The sequence below is a fragment of the Gopherus evgoodei genome, chromosome 1, assembly GCF_007399415.2.
Source record: "Gopherus evgoodei ecotype Sinaloan lineage chromosome 1, rGopEvg1_v1.p, whole genome shotgun sequence".
Taxonomy (NCBI): domain Eukaryota; kingdom Metazoa; phylum Chordata; order Testudines; family Testudinidae; genus Gopherus; species Gopherus evgoodei.
This window is the reverse complement of record NC_044322.1, coordinates 205,185,239-205,206,599: the sequence shown is the minus strand read 5'-3', so window position 1 is coordinate 205,206,599 and position 21,361 is coordinate 205,185,239. Positions and strand designations below refer to the sequence as shown.

General features: G+C 46.2%; 1 protein-coding gene across 1 annotated transcript; it reads right to left on the bottom strand.

Moving 5' to 3' along the window:
* Nucleotides 1–8,778: 8,778 nt before the first annotated feature.
* On the bottom strand, nucleotides 8,779–16,827 carry LOC115634901 (cell surface glycoprotein CD200 receptor 1-A-like). The gene is made up of 6 exons (XM_030532908.1): nucleotides 16,597–16,827; nucleotides 14,609–14,923; nucleotides 12,509–12,748; nucleotides 11,373–11,475; nucleotides 10,279–10,330; nucleotides 8,779–8,876 (listed from the first exon to the last, which is right to left on the bottom strand). The coding sequence occupies exons 1-5, from the start codon at nucleotides 16,682–16,684 to the stop codon at nucleotides 10,318–10,320; spliced, it is 759 nt and encodes a 252-aa protein (XP_030388768.1). The 5' UTR covers nucleotides 16,685–16,827; the 3' UTR covers nucleotides 8,779–8,876; nucleotides 10,279–10,317.
* Between the last annotated feature and the right edge of the window lie 4,534 nt (nucleotides 16,828–21,361).

Sequence of the window (21,361 nt, the reverse complement as noted above, 5' to 3'; positions counted from 1 at the left end):
CTGGACGCCGCGGACAGAGGCGATACTCCAGCGCTACACAGCAGCATTCATTTGCTTTTGCATGATAGCAGAGACGGTTATCAGTTGTTCTGTACCGTCTGCTGCTGGTGTAAATTGGCAATGAGATGACGGTTATCTGTCCTCCTGTGCTGTCTGCTGCTATCATGGGTGCCCCTGGTTGAGATCGGCCGGGGGTGCAATGGCAAAACTGGGAATGACTCCCCGAGTCAATCCCTCCTTTATGGTTTCTAAAAATAGAGTCAGTCCTGCCTAGAATATGGGGCAAGTGTACTAGAGAACCAGTATATCAGAGAGCACAGCTGCTCCGTGTCAGATCCCGCAGAAATGATGAGCTACATGCCATTCACAGGGGATGCCTCTGCAACAACCCCACCCGTTGCTTCCCTCCTCCCCCAACCTTCCTGGGCTACCATGGCAGTGTCCCCCCCATTTGCATCATGAAGTTATAAAGAATGCAGGAATAACAAATAGTGACTTGTTAGTGAGATAAAATGAGGGAGAGGCAGCCTCCCGGTGCTATGACAGTCCAGGCAGGACATTAAGCGGTGCAGGGGAGAGGAACTCAGCATGCCGCTGCTGTGACAGTCCAGGCAGGACAGAATCTTTTCTTTACACAGGAAAGGGAGGGGGCTGATGGAGCTCAGCCCCCAGTTTCTATGATGAGGACGGTTACCAGCCGTTCTGTCCCATCTACTGGCAATGACTGAGAATCATTCCTATTTTCAACCAGGCGCCCCCGGCCAGCCTCACCTGAAGCCAGCCAGGAGCACTCACGGGTTGATAAGAAGGACGGTTACCAGTCCTACTGCACCGTCTGCCACCGGGTAGGGGAGAGGAGCGGATACTGCTTTTCACTGCTGCAGCATCGCGTCTACCAGCAGCATTCAGTAGACATAGGGTGACATTGAAAGAAGTCAAGAAACGATTTCTTTCCCTTTTCTTTCACATGTGGAGGAGAGGGGGAGTAAATTGATCTATTCCCTGAACCACGCCGGACAATGTGTTTGAATCTACAGGCATTGGGAGCTCAGCCAAGAATGCAAATATTTTCAGAGACTGCTGGGGACTGTGGGATAGCTGGAGTCCTCAGTACCCCCTCCCTCCCTCCCTGAGCGTCCATTTCAGTCTCTGGCTTCCCATTACACTTGTCACACAGCACTGTGTAGCCTGGAGATTTTTTTTTTCAAACGCTTTGGCATTTCGTCTTCTGTAACGGAGCTCTGATAGAACAGATTTGTTTCCCCATACAGCGATCAGATCCAGTATCTCCCGTACGGTCCATGCTGGATCTCTTTTTGGATTTGGGACTGCATTGCCACCCATGCTGATCAGAGCTCCACGCTGGGCAAACAGGAAATGAAAATCAAAATTTCGCGGGGCTTTTCCTGTTTACCTGGCCACTGCATCCGAGTTCAGATTGCTGTCCAGAGCGCTCACAGTGGTGCACTGTGCGATACCGCCCGGAGGCCAATACCGTCAATTTGCGGCCACACTAACCCTAATCCAATATGGTAATACCGATTTTAGCGCTACTCCTCTCGTCGGGAAGCAGTACAGAAATCGGTTTAAAGAGCCCTTTATATCGATATAAAGGCCTCGTAGTGTGGACGGGTACAGCGTTAAATTGGTTTAACACTGCTAAAATCGGTTTAAACGCATAGTGTAGACCAGGGCTTTGATGTAGCAAATACTGACTCCCTACAACAGAATTCCCTGGTCAGTATGTTGCTTTTATTTCTGTTTTGAAGAGCCTTTCCATGCTCATTGCATACACGTGGCAGTGCTTGTAGACTTTCAACCTTGGGAAAGTTAGCAGCTCAGCCTCATTTACCTCATTAGCATCAGCATGTGAGCTCATCTTCCATACTAACGCAGGGCTGGACCTGATCAGCATTTGGATGGGAGACCTTGAAAGAAAACCCAGTGTGCTGCAGGAAGTGCTGTTGTTTAATAGAGGTTACGTTTCCCTCACGTCTTCACTTTCTGTCATAAAACGGTTGAATTGCTGAGCAGTTTTGTACAGCTGCTGTATTCAGCCTCAGAGATGACTGCATTGTAGTATAAGTGTAAGACTCTAGTATTTTCATTTGGAATCCTTCAGGATGAAACCCGCTATATAAGTGTAGACTGTAGTATTTTCATTTTAAAGTTAAAGCCAAATTACAAAAGAAAACATACTCTTAAAGGAGACCTGCAAAGGATTTTCTTTTTAAAATTGTGCTCATATTCTTCTTTCTGCTTCTTTCTGGTTTATAAAGAGGGCTAAAGGTTTTTTGAGAGGAGTGATGGGAAGAGGGGGCTTACACTTTTTCTGAAACTTTTTGTACATTTGAATCCTCTGAAGTTTCAAATGGGATCTTCCCTGGTTTCCCTGGAGGCCGTTCTGGTTTCTAGTTCTGCCTGTACCAGTGCTGCAAGTGGAATCCATTTCTTACATCCCAGGGTCCCAATGCTCTCCTCATCCCCTCCCCTCCCCGTGATCCATGGAGGGGGGCTCTGTCCTCCTCCCACTGCGCTGGCGAAAGGAGCAGAATGTGGGACTGCTGGATAGTCCCATGCCCGCAGCTCCTCCGACACGGCTCTACTGCTCCAGTCCTTCCACGCAGGGTCTCCTCTGTCTGTAAATGTACAGCAACAGTCTCTCCCAGGAACCGCAGCAGGGAAAGGAGCAGAATGTGGGACCACCAGGTGGCTGTACCATCCTCAGTCCAGCCCTGTCCTCTGGTGAGGCTGCTGTACAGATGGATGAGACCCTGCGTGGAAGGGCTGGGGGTGGTGCAGTACAGCTGCGCCAGAGAAAGGAGGTGCCGACATGTTGTTCTGGTACACCGTACCAGCTATAAATATCTTGCTGGTGGTATGCCCTACTTGCACTGCTGGGACTAACCTGCTTATAATCAGGCACCGGGGTTTATATACACACACTGGGAGGACTAGGCACACATCTTCTCCTTCCTTTTCTGGGCTGACTTTGGGCACAGCTCCAGACTTCTGGATCTTGAGGTTCAGCCACTTTTTCCGCATCAGCTCAGTATCTGGTGCACCTTTTCTGCTCACAGAAGACCTAGAAGTTTATTGTGGGCACTTGAACTGGTTCTTTCCCCTTCCCTGCTGGTCTTCCCTTGTAGGCTCATGTCTCTCAGCTGCCTGGGCATTTAAGATGATATGAGCTCCACGGTGACCAGGAAGTCAGTGAGAATACAAAGTGGGGAGAGTGTGACTGATACACAGAACAAGAGGGATAAACTCTTCACAGGCAGATGGGACACCTTGTTGGCATCAGCAAGGTGCTATGGAATGAGTTGCCCTGCTCAGTCATTCTGGCTGAACATTGCTTTTTGTGTCTGAAAAACATAGCTTTCCAAAGTGTATGAAATGATCTTGGATCCATGCACAATGCATGCTAGACAGAGGCCACTGCGGAGTCTCAGTTTGTAGTGCAGCAGTGTTTATTTTCATTGGATAGCAAGGAACCTTTTAGGCAAGGGAGATCAGGTTCAGAAAGGCCATTCTCTACTGGAGCAAATGGAATAAGTTGTACTGAATAACGTACTCGACAAAGTTAACCTCTTGTTCTGTTTGTGAATTATGTGTGAGAATCTTATTATTATTTATTTGTATTACTGTGGTGCCAAAGAGCCCTAGGAACAGATCAGGACCCAGTGCGCTAGATGCTGTACAAACACAGAACAAAAAGACTATCCCTTCCCCAAAGAGCCTATAATCTCAGTATAAGACAAGATAACAGATGGCTATGGTCCGACAGAGGGGGCATGACAGGAAAATGAGACAATACTGGTCAGGATGATAGGCAGTTATCTCTGCATACCAGCTGCCTCACTGTTGTCAAGTTTTTAATAGGCATCAAGGCAAAAGGGACTTTTCAGGGTGGCTTTGAAGGAGGATAATGAGTTCGTTTTGCAGATGTTTATGGGTAGTTTCTCCCAAGTGTGAGGGGCAGCAGGAGAGAACGCAGGAAGGTTCTTGTTTGAAAATTTAACAAGTGGATGATGGACAGGGCCGGTGAAAGCACTAGGCAAACTAGGCAGCTGCCTAGGGTGCACCCGAAAAAGCGTTGCTTAAAAATAGGACCAGATAGCAATCAAGCTGCAGGCTGCAGATCGCAGACTGTAGGGGTGCGTAGATAAGAACCACACCCCCAATGAATTGCCCTCCAACTCCTGCCATTTAGAAAGCCAGAGAAGTCCTTTGATTAGATCGCAGACTATAGGGAGGAGGACGTGATGAGAACCATGCTCCCAGTGAATTGCTCCCCGACTCCTGTCTCCTGCCATTTAGAAAACCAGGGAAGTCCTTTGATTGTGAATCGATAATTGTACAGATTGCTGTGTTAGTAGGTACATTATTACAGTACTAGCTCCTCTGTCTCGTAGATTGCACAGCAGCAGACAGAAGGAGAGTGGAGCAGCTTGCAGCGGGAAATTTAAGACCCCCCAGCTGGGGCTGAGCTGTGCTGTCAGTGTCGTGCAAGCAGGGCCGGTTGGCACGTGGCATGCTCCTCAGAGAGTGGGCTGCAGGTTTTCCAGGGCAGAGGCTCTGCTCCCTGGGGAGAGAAGGGAGGGAGGCCGCAGCTGGTAGCTCTGCAGGCTCTCTTGCATAGAGGGGTGGCTAAGCCCCTTTAACCCACCTTCCTGCGCCCCAGCTTTCTACCCTCCTGACCCTGCTTTGGCGTGACTGTCATGCACTCTCTGCCTTCACAGTCCTGCCTCCCCCATGCCCACCTGCTGGAGTGAGAGCCCAGCATTCAACTCCCCAGCCCGGGCGCAGGATGGACTCGTGAAGGCAAAGCAGGCTACATTCTCCCATTGCCCTGTTGCAAGTGCACTTGGCCCGCTGCTGCTGCATGCAAGGGACTGGAGAGGAGAGTGCCCAGTTCACCTTACGGCTCTTTGAATCCTACCCTGCCCGCCACCCCCCTCCACACCCAAACCTAGTCTGCTTCTCTTTCCCTCCCCAGCCAAACCTGAATCCCCACTGACCGAACCTGGTCTACTTCCCTTCCCCACCTAACCCAATCCCACCAGACTTGGTCTGCTTCCCTTCTGCTCCCCAGACAAACCCAGTCCCCCACTGGCCCAAACCCAGTCTGCTTCCTTCTCCTCCAGGCCAAACTCAAACCATCACTGACTGAATCTGGTCTGCTTCCCTTCCCCTCCCCAGCCAAACCCGAACCCCCACTTACTGAACCCAGTGTGCTTCCCTTCCCCGTGGAAAAATAAATTCTAAATTATAACATGTAACTCTGTGACAATGTATTGTGGTTTATTTTAAGATCCATGCTATGTTGTGCAAAGTGAAAACAATAACAATGTCAGCTCTGTCAGGTTATTCATTTATTTTCATTAAATATGTAGACTACATAATTTCACCGCATTTCAAGAAAGATGTGGAGAAATTGGAGAGGGTCCAGAGAAGAGCAACAAGAATGATTAAAGGTCTTGAGAACATGACCTATGAAGGAAGGCTGAAGGAATTGGGTTTGTTTAGTTTGGAAAAGAGAAGACTGAGAGGGGACATGATAGCAGTTTTCAGGTATCTAAAAGGGTGTCATCAGGAGGAGGGAGAAAACTTGTTCACCTTAGCCTCCAATGATAGAACAAGAAGCAATGGGCTTAAACTGCAGCAAGGGAGATTTAGGTTGGACATTAGGAAAAAGTTCCTAACTGTCAGGGTAGTTAAACACTGGAATAGATTGCCTAGGGAAGTTGTGGAATCTCCATCTCTGGAGATATTTAAGAGTAGGTTAGATAAATGTCTATTAGGGATGGTCTAGACAGTATTTGGTCCTGCCATGAGGGCAGGGGACTGGACTCGATGACCTCTCGAGGTCCCTTCCAGTCCTAGAGTCTGAGTCTATAATTAAATTAATACATTTTCAAACCAAACGTGTATATATTCTAATGAACAATGCCACATTATATAGTATTCATTTTTGCAAGTTTTTAATAAGTGATGCTGACGGGGGAGGTGGACGCAAGGTGGAAGTTTTGCCTATGTTGCAAAATATCCTGGCACTGGCTCTGATGATGGAGACTGGCATCATGGGCCAAGTGGAGGCAAGAGTTGACCTCTCAATAGCAAATGAGAAATAGGCCATGAAGGGCCTTGGAAGTAAAGGTTTGTCTTAAATTAATTCACCATTCAAAATTCTTTGCCAAATACTTTCTGTGAATCATTCTTAGTCTAGATTGCATGGGCTGTTTATGTGAGTACTTAACATTCAATCTCTCTAGTTATAACAGAACATATCATATAGAGTTACTTCTCTTTCCTTCCTGGGTAAACATAACTCTTAGGGCAGGTCTACACTACGGGGTTAAGTCGACATAAGTTACACAATTCCAGCTATGTCAATAACGTAGCTGGAGTCGACGTAGCTTAGGTCAACTTACTGCAGTGTCTACACCATGCTGGGTTGACAGGAGATGCTCTCCCGTCGACTTTACCTTCGGGTGGAATACTAGATTTGATGGGAGAGCAATCTGTGGGATATATGAGAAGGGCAAGAATAATGTCATTTGATTTAGTGTTTGTTTTTTAACTGAAAATTTAGATATTGCAGATACTGTTGAGCCATCAGAAGTGCTGACGCAAAGAACATCTGTTCAATCAGTCACTTTTTCAATTAGTTGTTTACCTTCTGAGATATGTGAGAAAAAACAGTCTGCAATACTCTGTGAGAAAAACCAGTCTGTTTAATAGCAGCAAGAGACTGGGTCTGGAAAAAATTAAATTGATGTAGTCAAGAACATGAAGGTGTATGAATAATTCCAGAAAGGCCTAATAAAACTAGGTAACTTGGCAACAGGCTTGCAGGTGGAATCCAATATAGACACATGCAAGGTAGTTTACATTGAAAGAAGCAATCTGCTATACACTGCTGGACAACAAGGGGAAAAAATTGCTCTTGTTGACAATGCAGTGAGGGTGACGGCTCAACACCCAGTGGCGGGCAAAAAGAGAATGAATCTCTGGCTATATTAAGACAGCAACAGATCATTATGACAGCATCACTTCCATGATGACTTGGACTTTCAATGAAGCCTAGAGGAGTTTGGTGGCCATGTCCCAATCCATTGGGAGTTGGGTGCTAAACTCCTTTAGGTTCCTGGGAAATTCCAAGTCCAAGATACTCCCTCACTGTGAATTCAGTGTCCAGCTCTGGTCACCTCCATGCAAAAAGGACATATCAGAAATGGAGAAGTACAACAGGTGTGTTTAGGAGATTGAGGAGTGGGGTAGCTCTTCCACAGGAGGAAAGGTTTGAGTCTAGGGCTGTTTACAGCAGCTTGGAAAGGAGACCAATAGAGAGCCATGTTTCTCTCAACCAGGAGGGTCACAAAAGGCTATCGGGGGATCACAAATGGTTGAAAATTGTATTACAGTCCAAAGCAAAGAAAATCTTCTCTCTTTCCTCCTCTTCCTCCTCCTCCCCCTCTATCCCCATCCCTGGCCTGCACACCCCTACCCTTCAAGGTCAGGTGACCTCTGTCAACTTCTCAATAAGTACACACAAACAGATCATACAGGCTTAGCATTAATACATTTTTTACTTACATTTATAGTACAGTAAAGAGGTCATGACATTTTTTGACATCAAATAAGGGCTCACCCACCCAATAAGGTTAAGAAACACTGGTAGACAGGACAACTGCCTTGTCCTTTTTATCTCTGTCCATAAGGATAAACTCCTCTTATATGAAGTAAATTAACCTTGTATTGCAATTATATTTAGACAAAATAGCTTAATAAGATTCAAGGTCAGGTCTCAGCATATAATTGAAACCACCCTCTGCAATTAACATTAGCTAAAATAAATATTACAAGGGCCAGCAAGCCTTATGTTTCAAGACAAACCAAGTACCAGCTGAGGACAGGAAGAAATTACCCTGGCTTGGTCCATTATTGCACAATCTCAGTAGACGCATTATCGATGTTTTGCTTCTTTTCCTGAAACATTTGGCATTGGCCACTGTTAGAAACCGAGTAATGGAGTATGTTAATGCCTGTGCTCCCTGAAGGAGGAGATTCCACTAGCGGAAAACTCCTGAGAATGACTTGTAAGTACAAACTATAGAAAACATTTTGTGTTCAATGGGAGATGTGACCAGTTATTCAGCATGTCTGTGAATCATCTTCCTATCCAATGGACCTCCTCAACAGATAGTGCTGCTTCTCAGGATTGGATGGATAAGAAGATACTCTGTTGATTAAAATCTATCTCCCATCCCAGCTGATTTATCCTCTATTGAACCAATGCCCTTACTATTACAGTAGACTTGCAGTTGGTCAGTGGCTGTTTCACTCTGCTCCCCCTCCCAAAGGGGCCCAGAACTAATGCCTAAAAGCGAATGTCAGATTTTTGGATTGCTAAAGTCAGGACAGCCGGTGGGGACCTGTGAGCACAAGAGCTGTCCATGGTGAAACCAGTGGCAGCAGGTCACTCCGTCCTTCACAGTGCTACTCAGTTCCCAGGATGGGGAGATGGGGAGACAAAAAGGGAAAGAGGAAATGAGAGGAATTGATCAGCAAGCAGATATGTTTGGAGGCACCCAGTGGCTATGCAGATCCTTGCTTCCCAGAATCCCATGAGGAAAGTGTTTGATGATGGAGATCCTCTTCTGGAAGGAATCAAGTATCATTAATCTTCCTTGCAACCTGTTCCCCTTCTTAACACAGGTGGTGAGTTGGGCCCAGGTGGATTCTCATGTTGCTGACTGGAGCCCTAGTTGGAGGTCTTCACTCACTGTTACTTCATACACTGTGTTGTAGATCACATTTTCCTTCTGCAAATAGCTGGCGTAGGGCTCAAATTCCTGCTGCTCATTACTATCCTAGTAAATCAAAGGCCATAACTGTGAGCACCAGGACTGGATTCGTTTGGAAATAAAGTTCTTTCCAGACTCTGAAAGTCTGAACAGAGCAACATGTTTCCCCTCCCCTAAATGTCAGAAACGCAGGGCTCCGCGGATATCTGAATGATCACAGGCTGATGCTATGGAAACAGTTGATGGCAGGTCTGCCTTACAGATAGAGCTATCAAGGGCAGCATGGTCTAGTGCCTAGCACAATGGAGTGGGGCTCAAAACTGGGATCGATGCCTGGTTCTGTTACTGACCTGCTGAGTGAACTGGAGACGTTTACTTCACCTCTGTTTTCTCATCAATGCTCTGTCTCTCTTACCTATTTGGACTATAAGATCTTTGGGGACAGCCTCTCACTATGTCTTTGTACAATACTGAGCAAATTGGGGCCCTGATCTCAGTTGGTGCCTAGAGGTTCTATTGCAAACCAGTAATAAATAATAATAAACCAGGCTAAAGCTGCAAAATAAGATTAAGTTCCAATCTGTGCTAATGAGTATTTCCTGATGTGGCAGCAAAAACAATCAATCGTATATAGGCTCCTAAATGCCCGAATGCCTTTTGAAAATGAGACTTGGGCTCCTCAATCAGTTAGATGTTGCACCGCTGAGGGCAGAAATGCCTCAATACCTTTACAATTCTGGGCCTAAGTGACTTGCTCAAAGTCACCACAGGAAGTGTGTGGTAGACAAAGGAATTGATATCAGTTCACTAGACCCCATGGCTAGCACTCTAAGCACTGACCTGTCTAACCTCTCCTGTCCTTAGTCAGCTCACCTCTACTGTAACATGATTTGATCACATCAGAGCTAACTATTGTTAAAGTGTGGGTCTGACTCTCAGTTTCGCTAAGGACTCTTGACACTGCTCTAGCCATAACGGCGCCTTAAAGGGATGTAAATTACAGATCTGGCCATTTAGAATTTTTTGCCTTTTTCAGATTCACAGTTCATTTTGTTACATGACAGCTTTCCTTTTGTAAATTAAAAAACAAAGTTACTTCTCATTTAGAGCAATAAGAAAAAATTTCAAAACAACCCCCTCCCCCAGCCACTAGCTATATCACAGTTATACTCAGCACAGCTCTTCCTGGCATGATCAGGGGGAATTGTCAGAGCTGCTGCTTTTTGAGTTTGAGTCTTGACTGTGGCAGTGCACTACAGGCACATGTTACAAGTCCGAATCTTGGTATTCGGAGTGCAGATGGACTCTGTCCTGCTTTTGTCAAGCAACAGTTTGTGGAACAATTGCACCTGCAAAAAGCAGGGATAGCCAAAATATGACAGCTTCCCTTAATATATAAAACTGTTCCCAGTTACTTTGGCAGCACATCTCGGATTTAATGACATCTGACTTACATCATCTTCCTTACCTGCACGTTGTGTGTGGGAGCAGTCTCAGGGATTTTGGGTTAATAACAAATTCTGTTGAGGGGAAAAGAGGAAAAAAGGACAGAAAAAAGTATAACAAATTCTACCTTCAGTGTTAGGCTGGGCCACTAAGACCACACATCTTGGAGCACGAGGACCCTGCTATTGAGAGAGTCTGTAATCCACAACTAATGAACCCCTTCTTCCTCAAGTCATCAAGAAGGAGGCTAAATGTCATCTCTTAGATCCTTCACTGGGTGGCTCTTGACTCTGATGTTTTGATCTCCTGACTACATTTGTGAAATCTTTACTCCTGCCTGTGGGAGCCCCAAGCCCATTGGGGGAGCAGAATAGCGGAGACAAGGTCCTCTGGAGGGATCAGAGCTTTGCCCTGAGTAAGCTTTACTCTACATGAACTAATCCCCTTCTGAGGGAGGAGGAGGAGGACATGAGGCTAAGCAGTTGGAGCTTGGACTAGGGGGGAGAGGAGCTGAGTGAGGGGTTCTCCTGGAATACCACCAACACCAGGAAAGAACGTCCCAGTTACAAATTGTGTATATTTAAATACAATGCTCCCTGCTGCTTTACCCTGGAACTGCATCCCTCTGACTCATTTAAGCAAGGTCTGATGGAACTGAAGTGCAGCTCCAGCCAGCAGCGTCCCTCCCGCAACAAACGAATAAAGATTCTGCTGCTTGATTCAGCTTTATTAACCTTCTGACAGGACAGTCGTGCTCCGTCCTCCAGAACTGGGTGACATCTGTTTGGTAGGGAAACTGATCCCCCAAGGAGCTGGCTCAAAGAAGCAAATTGAGAGATTCTGTAGTATGTAGAGAACAACTTTGCCAGCTCTCCGTACTGACAAGAAGCTTCCCTGGAGTCAGGAGATGGCATCTTGTGTCCCATTGCCACCTCGTCCACCAGTGTATCATTCACTTAGATACATTGTGCCTCTTTGTGCCACATCATGCCACATCCAGTGTGAATGTGACAGAATCAGAGCTGCTTGGATGTCATCTGATCTGATATCAAATAACACCTTAAGTTTCCTCTCAACTCTAGACAAACTGATTCCTTAGTGACATATCATACATACCTGCCACAGTGGAGCTTACAAAAGAAAACGAAAACCAGAATGAAGAAGATGCCCAGGAGACCAGCACAGATGGAGAAATGTCGAAGAAACATGTTTCCATTGTCTAATAAGAGAGAATCATGATTTTCTAAATAGGGAGAATCACCATTTCAGTTATTTCCTCACTGATCAATTCCTTTATTGTGTCCACCTGAGGCTCACAAGGTGCTTTAAACATTAATTATACCTCATAGCCTGCCTGTAAAATAAATAGTATCCTCACTTGACAGAAGGGGAAACTGAGGCAAAGAGGTTAAATAGCTTGTCCAAGGTCATGCCTGGAGATTTCAATCTGGAAATGGAACCATATCTCCTAATGGCCAATCATGCACTATAACTACTAGATCATGATGCTCTGAAGGACTCTTCATATCTCACCATTCAGGCTATCTCCTATATGACTTCAGAGCAAAAGAGCAAGGAAAATAAATAAAATAGTCCAGATAACGGACATTAACTGTTCAGGTGCTCTTTCTAGAATGTGCTCTCCTCCCCTCTTCCTTTCACAATCCTGGTGGCAGGATTTGTATTTGCATCCCCAAAAAATTTTGTTTATGCTTCTCTTTCAGTTGAACATCTTGTCCATACAAGCAACTGACAAATGTGACTCAGGTCCCATCAATGCCTTCCCACACCCAATAAAGTACCACAATCCTGACCCAGAGGGAGCACCTCCAGAGAGGGAGTAGGATAGTTGAGTCTTCATGGCCCAAGTCATGATATCACATAAGTCACTGACTCTTGGTCTTTATCAAGCTGGGCCAAATGTGCCCTGGTGATGTCACTGTGAAAGGCTCCATAGCCATTGAACAGTCCCCTAACTGACCCAGTCCCATAGGTTAGACATTTGTATAGAAAGGAGATAAGAAAAAGGGCCCACTTCAGTCTTAAATTGTAGAGAGTATTTCTACAGCCTTTATAGATTTCCCTCTCTTGATATTTTCTGAAGCAACCTGGAATGGTCAGCTGAATTCACAAGGTACCTGCCACACTCTCTCCCGTCTCACTAATATTTGTTGGAGCTGGTGAACAGAGGAGCACATAGTTTATCAGCTATGAATGAAAACTAAATAGAGAGAAGAGATGTGTTCTGTTACCTGATGGGCATTCCTTGGATTGGCTTGTGTTCCAAGCCGGATGAGACACCAGGCAGGTTATACTGGTCTCTCTGGGGCTGTATATACTGAGCACAGTCACTATCCCATCTGTGTGATTTTCAAGCTCAGTCCTGGGATCTCCATTTGGGTCCCAAGAGATCTGTGCAGCTGGTTTCCCTGCAGCTGCCTTGCACACAGCAGTCCCATTACTGTAACAGGTCAAGGTCACTTCAGGAGAGACTGCAGGACAGGAGAAAGGGGAAAGAGTTGAAGTTAGTTTGCAGCACATGGGATGGTAACTTTCATCATTCCTATACAAGAAGAACATCGCAGAAAGAGGAGAATGGGATTGAAGACAGTATTGCAATAAATAGCAAACACCTGCTATGACAAAATAGATAATGCGGAGTCCTTACAGCTCTTGAAATAGGGGTATCCCTTGGATGAGAGGGTGAGTGGAAACCTTCGGTGTACCATTTGGACTACTATAGATAATACCCCAAGACACGGCTTTGGGGAAATGAAGTACCCTCTCCTCACATGGCAATTTATCCTGGTTCAGTTTGAGACATATAAGCTCTCATACATGCTCTGCTGTCGAGTTAGAATAAAAACTAAGAAAAGAACCTGTATCACGTCAGAACCAGATAATATTGAGGGCTGAAGTGGGAACTAGGGAAAACAGCAGAGAGGAGGAAGGCCGGGAGCCACAATAAGCAAAGGTGCATTCCGTAGGCCCTTTCCTTCAACTGTTTTGATTGGCCAAGCTTCCCAGCTCCACCCCACAAAGTGAATGGCTGGAACCAAGAACTCGTCTATCACCCACATTCCCCTGCATTGTCTCATTGTCATGACTCTTAACAATCTCACCCACTCATTCACTTTTCTCAGGGATGGTGTGTAGCAATGGGCCTGAATCCAAAACTCCATATCCACAAAGTTCAGCTCTGGATCCTGATCTACATTTTGTGTCATCTGCTGCTGATCTCCAGTACTAGTTAACACAGGGGTATGTGTATATTTCTTATCCTTGGTGTATCTTTGTCTCTCTCTTCCCCTCTGTTTTAGCTGATTTTGCAGTAGTAAATTCTTATGGTTATATCATTTAATGTAATCTTCCCAAAATTATCTGGGCAACTTTCGGTATTCTGATCTAGTTACTGCCCTCGTGTCAGATGGGTCACCACAGTCATCCTTCTTTGCTATGCACAAGATAATGCACTAATGATGTTCCTAGCAAATAGCCTCTTTATGCTTGAGGCAGAAATGTTACAGGGGTAGCATAGGAAGAACTGGATGTCCCAGGGGGTTGGTAATAGGCTCCATTAGCCTTTTACTCATAGCTCATCAGTTCTAAACCAGATCAGGTTTGCAGTAATTGAAAGTCATTACTATCCGCTGTAGGTGAACTGAGCTGACCTCAGTCCTGGTGCTATCAGACTCACCAATGGGCATCTAGTCTCAGAAGAGAAACCAAAGAACAATTGAACACGGGGGGACTGAACCATCGTTATTCCTAAAAGTGGCCTCACTAAGTAGGGTTTAAGGGGCATTGACTTGTTTGCTATACATGTTCTGTGGAGAGAGGATTTCAGTCTCCAGAACTGTCATGCTGGAATTTCTCACAAACACTAAGGGCCAGATCCTCAAAGGTATTCAGACTCCTAACAGTCATTGAAATCGGTGGAAGTTGAGAGTCTAAATACTTTTCAGGATCTGGGCCCAAATTAACCTTTGAAAAGCAGTTTCATTGGGGGATGGCTTGGGCTGGGGGTGTTTGTACGGAAGCCCCTCTACCAAATAGCCAAAGATTGATGTTAACATCATGTAGAAAAATAGCTCATGGCCAACCTGTCCAGCCATAGAAACCAGGAGAAAGGTTTGTGGAGGGAAAACAGGACCAGAATGTAAAGAAGCTGGATGCGAGGAGAGGCCAGAATGAATTCACATAAGGGGATTAACCCAGCAGACACCCTGAACTCCTTAGTTTTTGGATTCTCTGAGCCTTTATTCTCAGCATTCTAAGAGGAGGAGAGGTTTATGTGTCAGGCATGAATCTGATCGTGTAGACAATTAAGAACATCAGCAACTGTTACTTACCTAATACAGTCAGAGTGTAGGTACGACGCAAATTTTCAGCACTAGTTACCGCTTCACAGATATAACATCCCTCATCCGTGAGTGTCACTTGCCGTATCTGAAGCGCACTATCAGTTTCAGGGCTAGATTTCCAATCCATTCTCTCACTGCAGTTTGTTCTGTCTGTCTTGTTCTGATCAGTTCTGTATGCCAGTGCGCAGTGATTTCCAGTCCTTGGTCTTATCTTCCATGTCACTACTACCAGATCCCCCCTTGAAATGACACCACAGGTCAGATTAACGCTGGAACCAGCTATTTTAGACACTCTGATGTTTTCTAGAAAAGATGTGGGAAGAGAAGGACACTTCAAAAGGTCGCCCAGAATGTCGTCATAGCGTTAGAGCCCTGTTTCACTGGGGGTAACATCTCTAGTATTATATAACATTCCAAAGTGAGATCCCACCTCTGCAGATACTAGACCCATCTCCTTGTATCCATAGCTTTAAACGGTGACCGATAACCTGACATTTGGTTTTGCCACCAGTCCATAGGATTAACCTCTCTGCTCCCGTACTCCACAAAACCTCTTACCTACTGCAATCACTGACGAGTTTCAGTATACAGACATTATTGCGGAGTGGAGCTGACTGAGATGCAGGCACAGCCATACTGGAGGAGCTCCTGGGGTAACTTCCTTTTTTTTTCCTTCTTGCTTTGGCAGCAATGTGAGGAAAATGAATGATAGGGAGGAGTAACATTAGCAGTTAGACATTTCTGAGCCACTTCCTGCTGCTCCATCCAGAATGGGAGTGAAGCTACCATCCTGGAACTCAGCAGAATCATAAAATCCTTGCAGGAGCTGTATGCTAAGGATTGGTCTACAAATAAAACTTACATTGAGGTAGCTATGTCAGACAGTGGTGTGATTATTTTTTACCATTATAGCTGTGCTAGTGTAAGCCTTAAGGTGTGGATGCAGTTATCCTGGAAAAACAGTCCAACTTTGAAAATAGTTTCTAGTCAACATATCTTTCTTCCTTTACCTGCCCGAGGCTAAATTCTGCCCTGCTACAGTGGAGTAAATCTGAATTAGGTGCTTTGATTTTAGTGGCGTTATGCCAGATTTACATTGATGTTATTGAGAACCAAATTTGAATGTTTGTATTTGATATATATCTGCTCACTTCTCTGACAAGAATTAGTTTCTACTCCTGTTAGGCCTGCAAAGCCCATACAGACACCGGAGAGCAAGCTGGGTCTATTCTGCCTCACCGAGCATTGACAGTTAAGTTCCAGTGAAATAGTCTTTACTATCAATGGTGGAGGAAGAGGAACAAATAATTCAGCTGCATTTTCAGATCCCAGGTGAAATTTGTGGAGCTGGGTAGTTAGAAAAATCCTATGACTGCTAAGCTGAGCAAATTTGTGCTGCGATTCTGAGAACAAACAGGGAACTCCCCTCCCCGCATCTCCTTTTAGAGTTACTGCAGCGTGCAGCCAGTGCTGGCCAGAAAAGAGACGGGGGCGGGGGCCCTGCTGGCGAGAGCCTGCACACAGTGAGGACTGCGCTGACAGACCAGCTTGGGGAGCTGCTGGCCCCGCTTGCTGCAGCTTTGCCCCATTGCCAGCCTTGCACACCCACTCCCATAGTCAGCCAGTGGACCCCCCACTCACTGCTGGTGGGTTGGCAGCTGGCAAGCAGGGATCTGGCCAGCAGCAGGACCCACCACTACTGATGGAGGACAGGGGGGTGTAGAGACAAAAAATATGGGACAATTTGCCCGTTTTAAAGAAAAAGTCAGGACATCTGCAGGAGGGCTTAAATATGGGAGGCCGATGTAGTGGATGAAGAGCAGGTCTAAGATGCCAGTAACAGTACATAATCAACTGTGTCATTTAATGAAAGCAGCACTGATAGGTCCAGCATTTAAGTGAAGGAAATATCCTAGCACATTCCCCTTGCCTCTATCCATAGCAGCTGCTTGGTCCCAAAGAGAAGTCCAACTTACCCATTGGTACCATGGCCACAGTGACAGTGAGCAGAACGAAGGCACAAAAAGTCTTCCCAACACAATTCATGTCAGCTTTTGCTTTCATCACTCACACAGCTCACTTGCTCCATCCATCCTGTTGTAAGCCCAGCTGCAGACTTGGGGGGTTTCTCTCTGTGACAGTGTATCCTTGTTAGCCCATGTCTCTGTTCCCTCTTCCACTTACCCACCTCTCCTCCACCCCAACTCTGCCTGCTCCTGACTGATTAGCTCCTTGTACATGGAGGTGCCTTTTTATAGCACTAGGCTTCCTGCGCTGAAAGCCAAAGCGAACATTGAGGAAACAGATTGAGCAGCTGCACCTTCCATTCATTGGCTCTCCTCGCAGTGCTGATGTGTGAAGATAAACTCCACAGCAGAGCTCGGAATGGAGTAAAAATGAAGCATATGTAGAGAACATAGTGTTGCCAAACCAAAGCACTCAAAAATCATGAATTAACTCCCCAACATTATGAGATTTACCTTCAAATCATGAGATTTTAAAAATAATTCATGTAGAGTTCTTTTTATTTGTTTTCTGCTCTTTGAGTCTTTAGGATTCACGTATTCAACCTTTTCTCTGAAACAGCCATGAGAGCTAGAAACTTACTTTTTTTAGATTAAAGCTGAGATCTCACACAATCCCATGATTCCAGGAGCTGGGGCTTTAAGAAAAACTACAAACAGCATGAGACTCAGTGTTGGCAACACTGAGACCACTGCAGGAAGCGTAGGATAGGAGTTAGGGAAAGGAAAAAGACAAGATGGTACAACTAGCTCAGTGGTTTGAGCATTGGCCTGCTAAACCCAGGGTTGTGAGTTCAATGGTTAAGAGGGCCATTCTGGGATCAGGGCAAAAATCTGTCTGGTGATTAGTCCAGCTCTGAGCAGGAGGTTGGACTAGATGACCTCCTGTGGTCCCCTTCTAACCCTGATATTCTATGAAATTCTGGTATCTATGTGAGTTTGGCTGTTTTCTTGCACCAGTCAGAATTTATGATCAAATATTGATGATCAGAGTAGTAACATTTAATGCTTTATATCTTTAAAGTGCTATGTAGATAGGATCGAATTGAGGTAAAGAAGTCTATTATCCCCATGTCGCAGGGTGGCTGTCCCCTTTAAGGAAAGGTGTTCCCTTGCTGGACCAGATTAAGAGGATGGGGATTGTCTTTGGTGCTATTAAAAATGAGAATGGGGAATCTCTCAAGAGAAAACTTTTTGATAGCTTGTACTGGAACATACCTAGAGAAGAGAGGGTTGGGCAGGAATCCAGGGCTTGGGGAAGAGAACTGTGAGAAGGCTTCAGTCCCAGACTGGGGATGAACCCCCAAGTCTGGGACTGAAGCCCCAAGTGACTGGGTACAAATTTGGTGGGAAGATGTGGTGGTAAGAAGGCTCTGCATCCTCTCCTATAGAGCAGATCCAGAATGGAGAAAGAGAACAAGCTGCTGGAGCCTGGAAGTAGCTTGGGAGCAAGCTAGGGAAGGGAGTAAGAACATGAGGGAAAGAAATCCCAGGGGTCACTGACTTGCTAAGAGGTCAGAGGTAAAAGGGAATCTGGAAGGAAGAAGGAGTTCTCAAACCAGTGGGACTGAGAGTAAGCGGTGGGAGCGCTTGTTTGGCACCACTCTGGTGAGAGTCTGAGGAGAAAGTAAATCTTCATGGGGGGGAGAATTTGGAGGGGGTCACTATTTAAGTATTGATGGTGGTGAAGAACATTGTTACAGACAGTGAAACCTCAAAAGGGGTGGGACAAAAGAGGGGGCCTACCTGGAGGGCCGGGTACTCCTACAACCTGGGAACAAAGCTGCTGCAAGAGGGTGTCCGAGAAGTGAGGGATTGTTACGTCCTGCTTTACAAATGGGGACACTGAAACACAGAGGGTGAGACTGGCCCAAGGCTACAAAAGGAGTTGGTGACAGAGCTGGAATTCTTGCTTCCCAGTCCTGTGTTTCACCCTGTGTTGCAGCTGCTGTCTGAGATGACTATGTTGAAATTTTTGCCTGGTATGAGATGCTGCTGAAGTCCTGGAAATACCCTGAGCTGCATTTTGCTGAGGCAAGAGGATCTATTTTTGGATTGCTTTTCTGAATTTTTTCCCTTGACTACAGTTTGATTCTTGTCAGTTAAGCCCTGCAAATAGCAACTGAATTCATGTCCAGAAACACTATAAATACCGACCATGGTTTTGAACAAAATCTTCATTCCCTCCTCCATTGTGTGTATCAGCAGCTGCAACTGCAGTTTCTCCTCTCAAAAAGTCGCTTTACAGACAAACCATCTCAGTAAGGCATCTGTCCTCCCCCTGCCTTCCCCACTGAGGGTACGTCTACACTACAGGGTAATTTCGAATTAACTTAAACCGGTTTTATAAAACAGATATTATAAAGTCGATTGCACGCGTCCACACTAGGCACATTAATTTGGTGGTGTGCGTCCATAGTCCGAGGCTAGCGTCTATTTCCGGAATGTTGCACTGTGGGTATCTATTCCATAGCTATCCCACAGTTCCCGCAGCCTCCCCTGCCCCTTGGAATTCTGGGTTGATATCCCAGTGCCTGATGGGGCTAAAATCATTGTCGCGGTGGTTCTGGGTACAGCCTCACCCCTCCCTTCCTGAAAGCAGCAGACAACCATTTCGCCCCTTTTTTCCTGGGTGAACTGAAAGCAAACGCCATAGCACAGCAAGCATGGACCCTGCTCAGATCAATAGCGCAATCATGGACGTTGTAAACACCTGGCGCATTCTCGTGCAGTCTATGGTGAACCATAAACTGCAAAGGCAGGCGAGGAGGAGGTAGCTATGGCAGCGCGGCGACGAGAGTGATGAGGACATGGACACTGATTTCTCCCTAACCGCGGGCCCCCGCGCTTTGGAGCTCCTGCTGGTAATGGGGGAGGTTCTACCCATTGAACGCCAATTTTGGGCCCGGGAAACAAGCACAGACTGGTGGGACAGCATAGTTTGCAGGTGTGGGATGATTCGCAGTGGCTGCGAAACTTTCGCATGCGTAAGAGCACTTTCTTTGAACTTTGTAACTTGCTTTCTCCTGCCCTGAAATGCCATAATACCAAGATGAGAGCAGCCCACACAGTGGAGAAGCAAGTGGCAATAGCCCTCTGGAAGCTTGCAACGCCAGACAGCTACCGGTCAGTCAGGAATCAATTTGGAGTGGGAAAATCTACTGTGGGGGCTGCTGTGTTGCAAGTAGCCAAAGCAATCATTAAGCTGCTGCTACGAAAGGTTGTGACTCTGGGAAACGTGCAGGTCATAGTGGATGGCTTTGCTGCAATGGGATTCCCTAACTGGGGAGGGGGGGCTATAGATGGAACCCATATCCCTATCTTGGCACCGGAGCACCAGGGCACCCAGTACATAAACCGCAAGGGGTACTTTTCAATGGTGCTGCAAGCAGTGGTGGATCACAAGGGACGTTTCACCAATATCCACGTGGGATGGCCAGGAAAGGTTCATGATGCTTGCGTCTTCAGAAGCACTGTTCTGTTTAAACGGCTGCAGCAAGGGACTTACTTCCCGGACCAGAAAATAACAGTTGGGGATGTTGAAATGCCTATAGTTATCCTGGGTGACCCAGCCTACCCCTTGATGCCATGGCTCATGAAGCCATACACAGGCAGCCTGGACAGTGGTCAGGAGCTGTTCAACTACAGGCTGAGCAAGTGCAGGATGGTGGTAGAATGTGCATTTGGCCGTTTAAAAGCCTGCTGGCGAACGTTATTCACCCACTCAGACCTCAGCCAAACCAATGTCCCCTTTGTTACTGCTGCTTGCTGTGTGCTCCACAATCTCTGTGAAAGTAAGGGGGAGACCTTTCTGGTGGGGTGGGAGGCTGAGACAAATCACCTAGCTGCTGATTACGCGCAGCCAGACACCAGGGCCATTAGAAGAGCTCACCAGGAAGCGGTGCGCATCAAAGAAGCCTTGAAAACGAGTTTCATCACGGGCCAGGGTATGGTGTGACTGCTGTGTTTGTTTCCCCTTCATGAACCTCCCCCCCTTTATTGACTCCTCCTGTAAGCAACCCACCCTCCCCCTTCGATTACAGCTTGCTTATGGAAATAAAATCACTATCGTTTAAAAAGCATGTATTCTTTATTAAAAGTCATTCCCTGTAAGCAACCCACCCTCTCCCTTCGTTTAAAAAGCATGTAATTATAAAAAGAGGCAGAGAAATAACAAGGTATCCCAGGAGTGGTTTAGGAGGAGGATAGGAGGGAAGGAAATGGCCATTAAGCACATTTCAATGTAATGACAGCCTTTTGGTTGGACTGTCCACGGGGGTGGAGTGGGCTGCTGCACAAAGCCTTCCCCCACGCGTTCTTACACGTCTTGGTGAGGAAGACATGGAACATGGTGAGTACTGAGGGTGGTTAAACATGGGCTGCAGCGGCACTCTGTGACCCCGCTGATCCTCCTGAAGATCCACTAGATGTCGGAGGATGTCAGTTTGATCATGCAGCAGCTCCAGCGTTGCATCCCGCCACTGCTGATCTTCCTGCCTACACCTCTCATCTCGAGCGTCTCTCCTATCCTCACGTTCGTCCCTCCTATCCTCACATTTGTCCCTCCTGTCCTCACGTTCACTGGCCTCTTTCCTGTACTTTGCTACCACGTCCTTCCACTCCCTCAGATGAGCTCTTTCATTGCAGGTTACTTCCATGATTTCTGAGAACATTTCATCTCGTGTCCTCTTCTTCCTCCGCCTTATCTGAGCTAGCC

Bases quoted from the DNA above. Each gene is read 5' to 3' on its own strand.
- LOC115634901 (XM_030532908.1), bottom strand. From the start codon at position 16,684: ATGAAAGCAAAAGCTGACATGAATTGTGTTGGGAAGACTTTTTGTGCC. The intron at 14,924-16,596 runs GTAAGTTGGACT...CATCTTTTCTAG, and splicing joins TGTGGCCATGGTACCAATGG to AAAACATCAGAGTGTCTAAA. The intron at 11,476-12,508 runs GTAACAGAACAC...CTCTCTTATTAG, and splicing joins ATCCAAGGAATGCCCATCAG to ACAATGGAAACATGTTTCTT.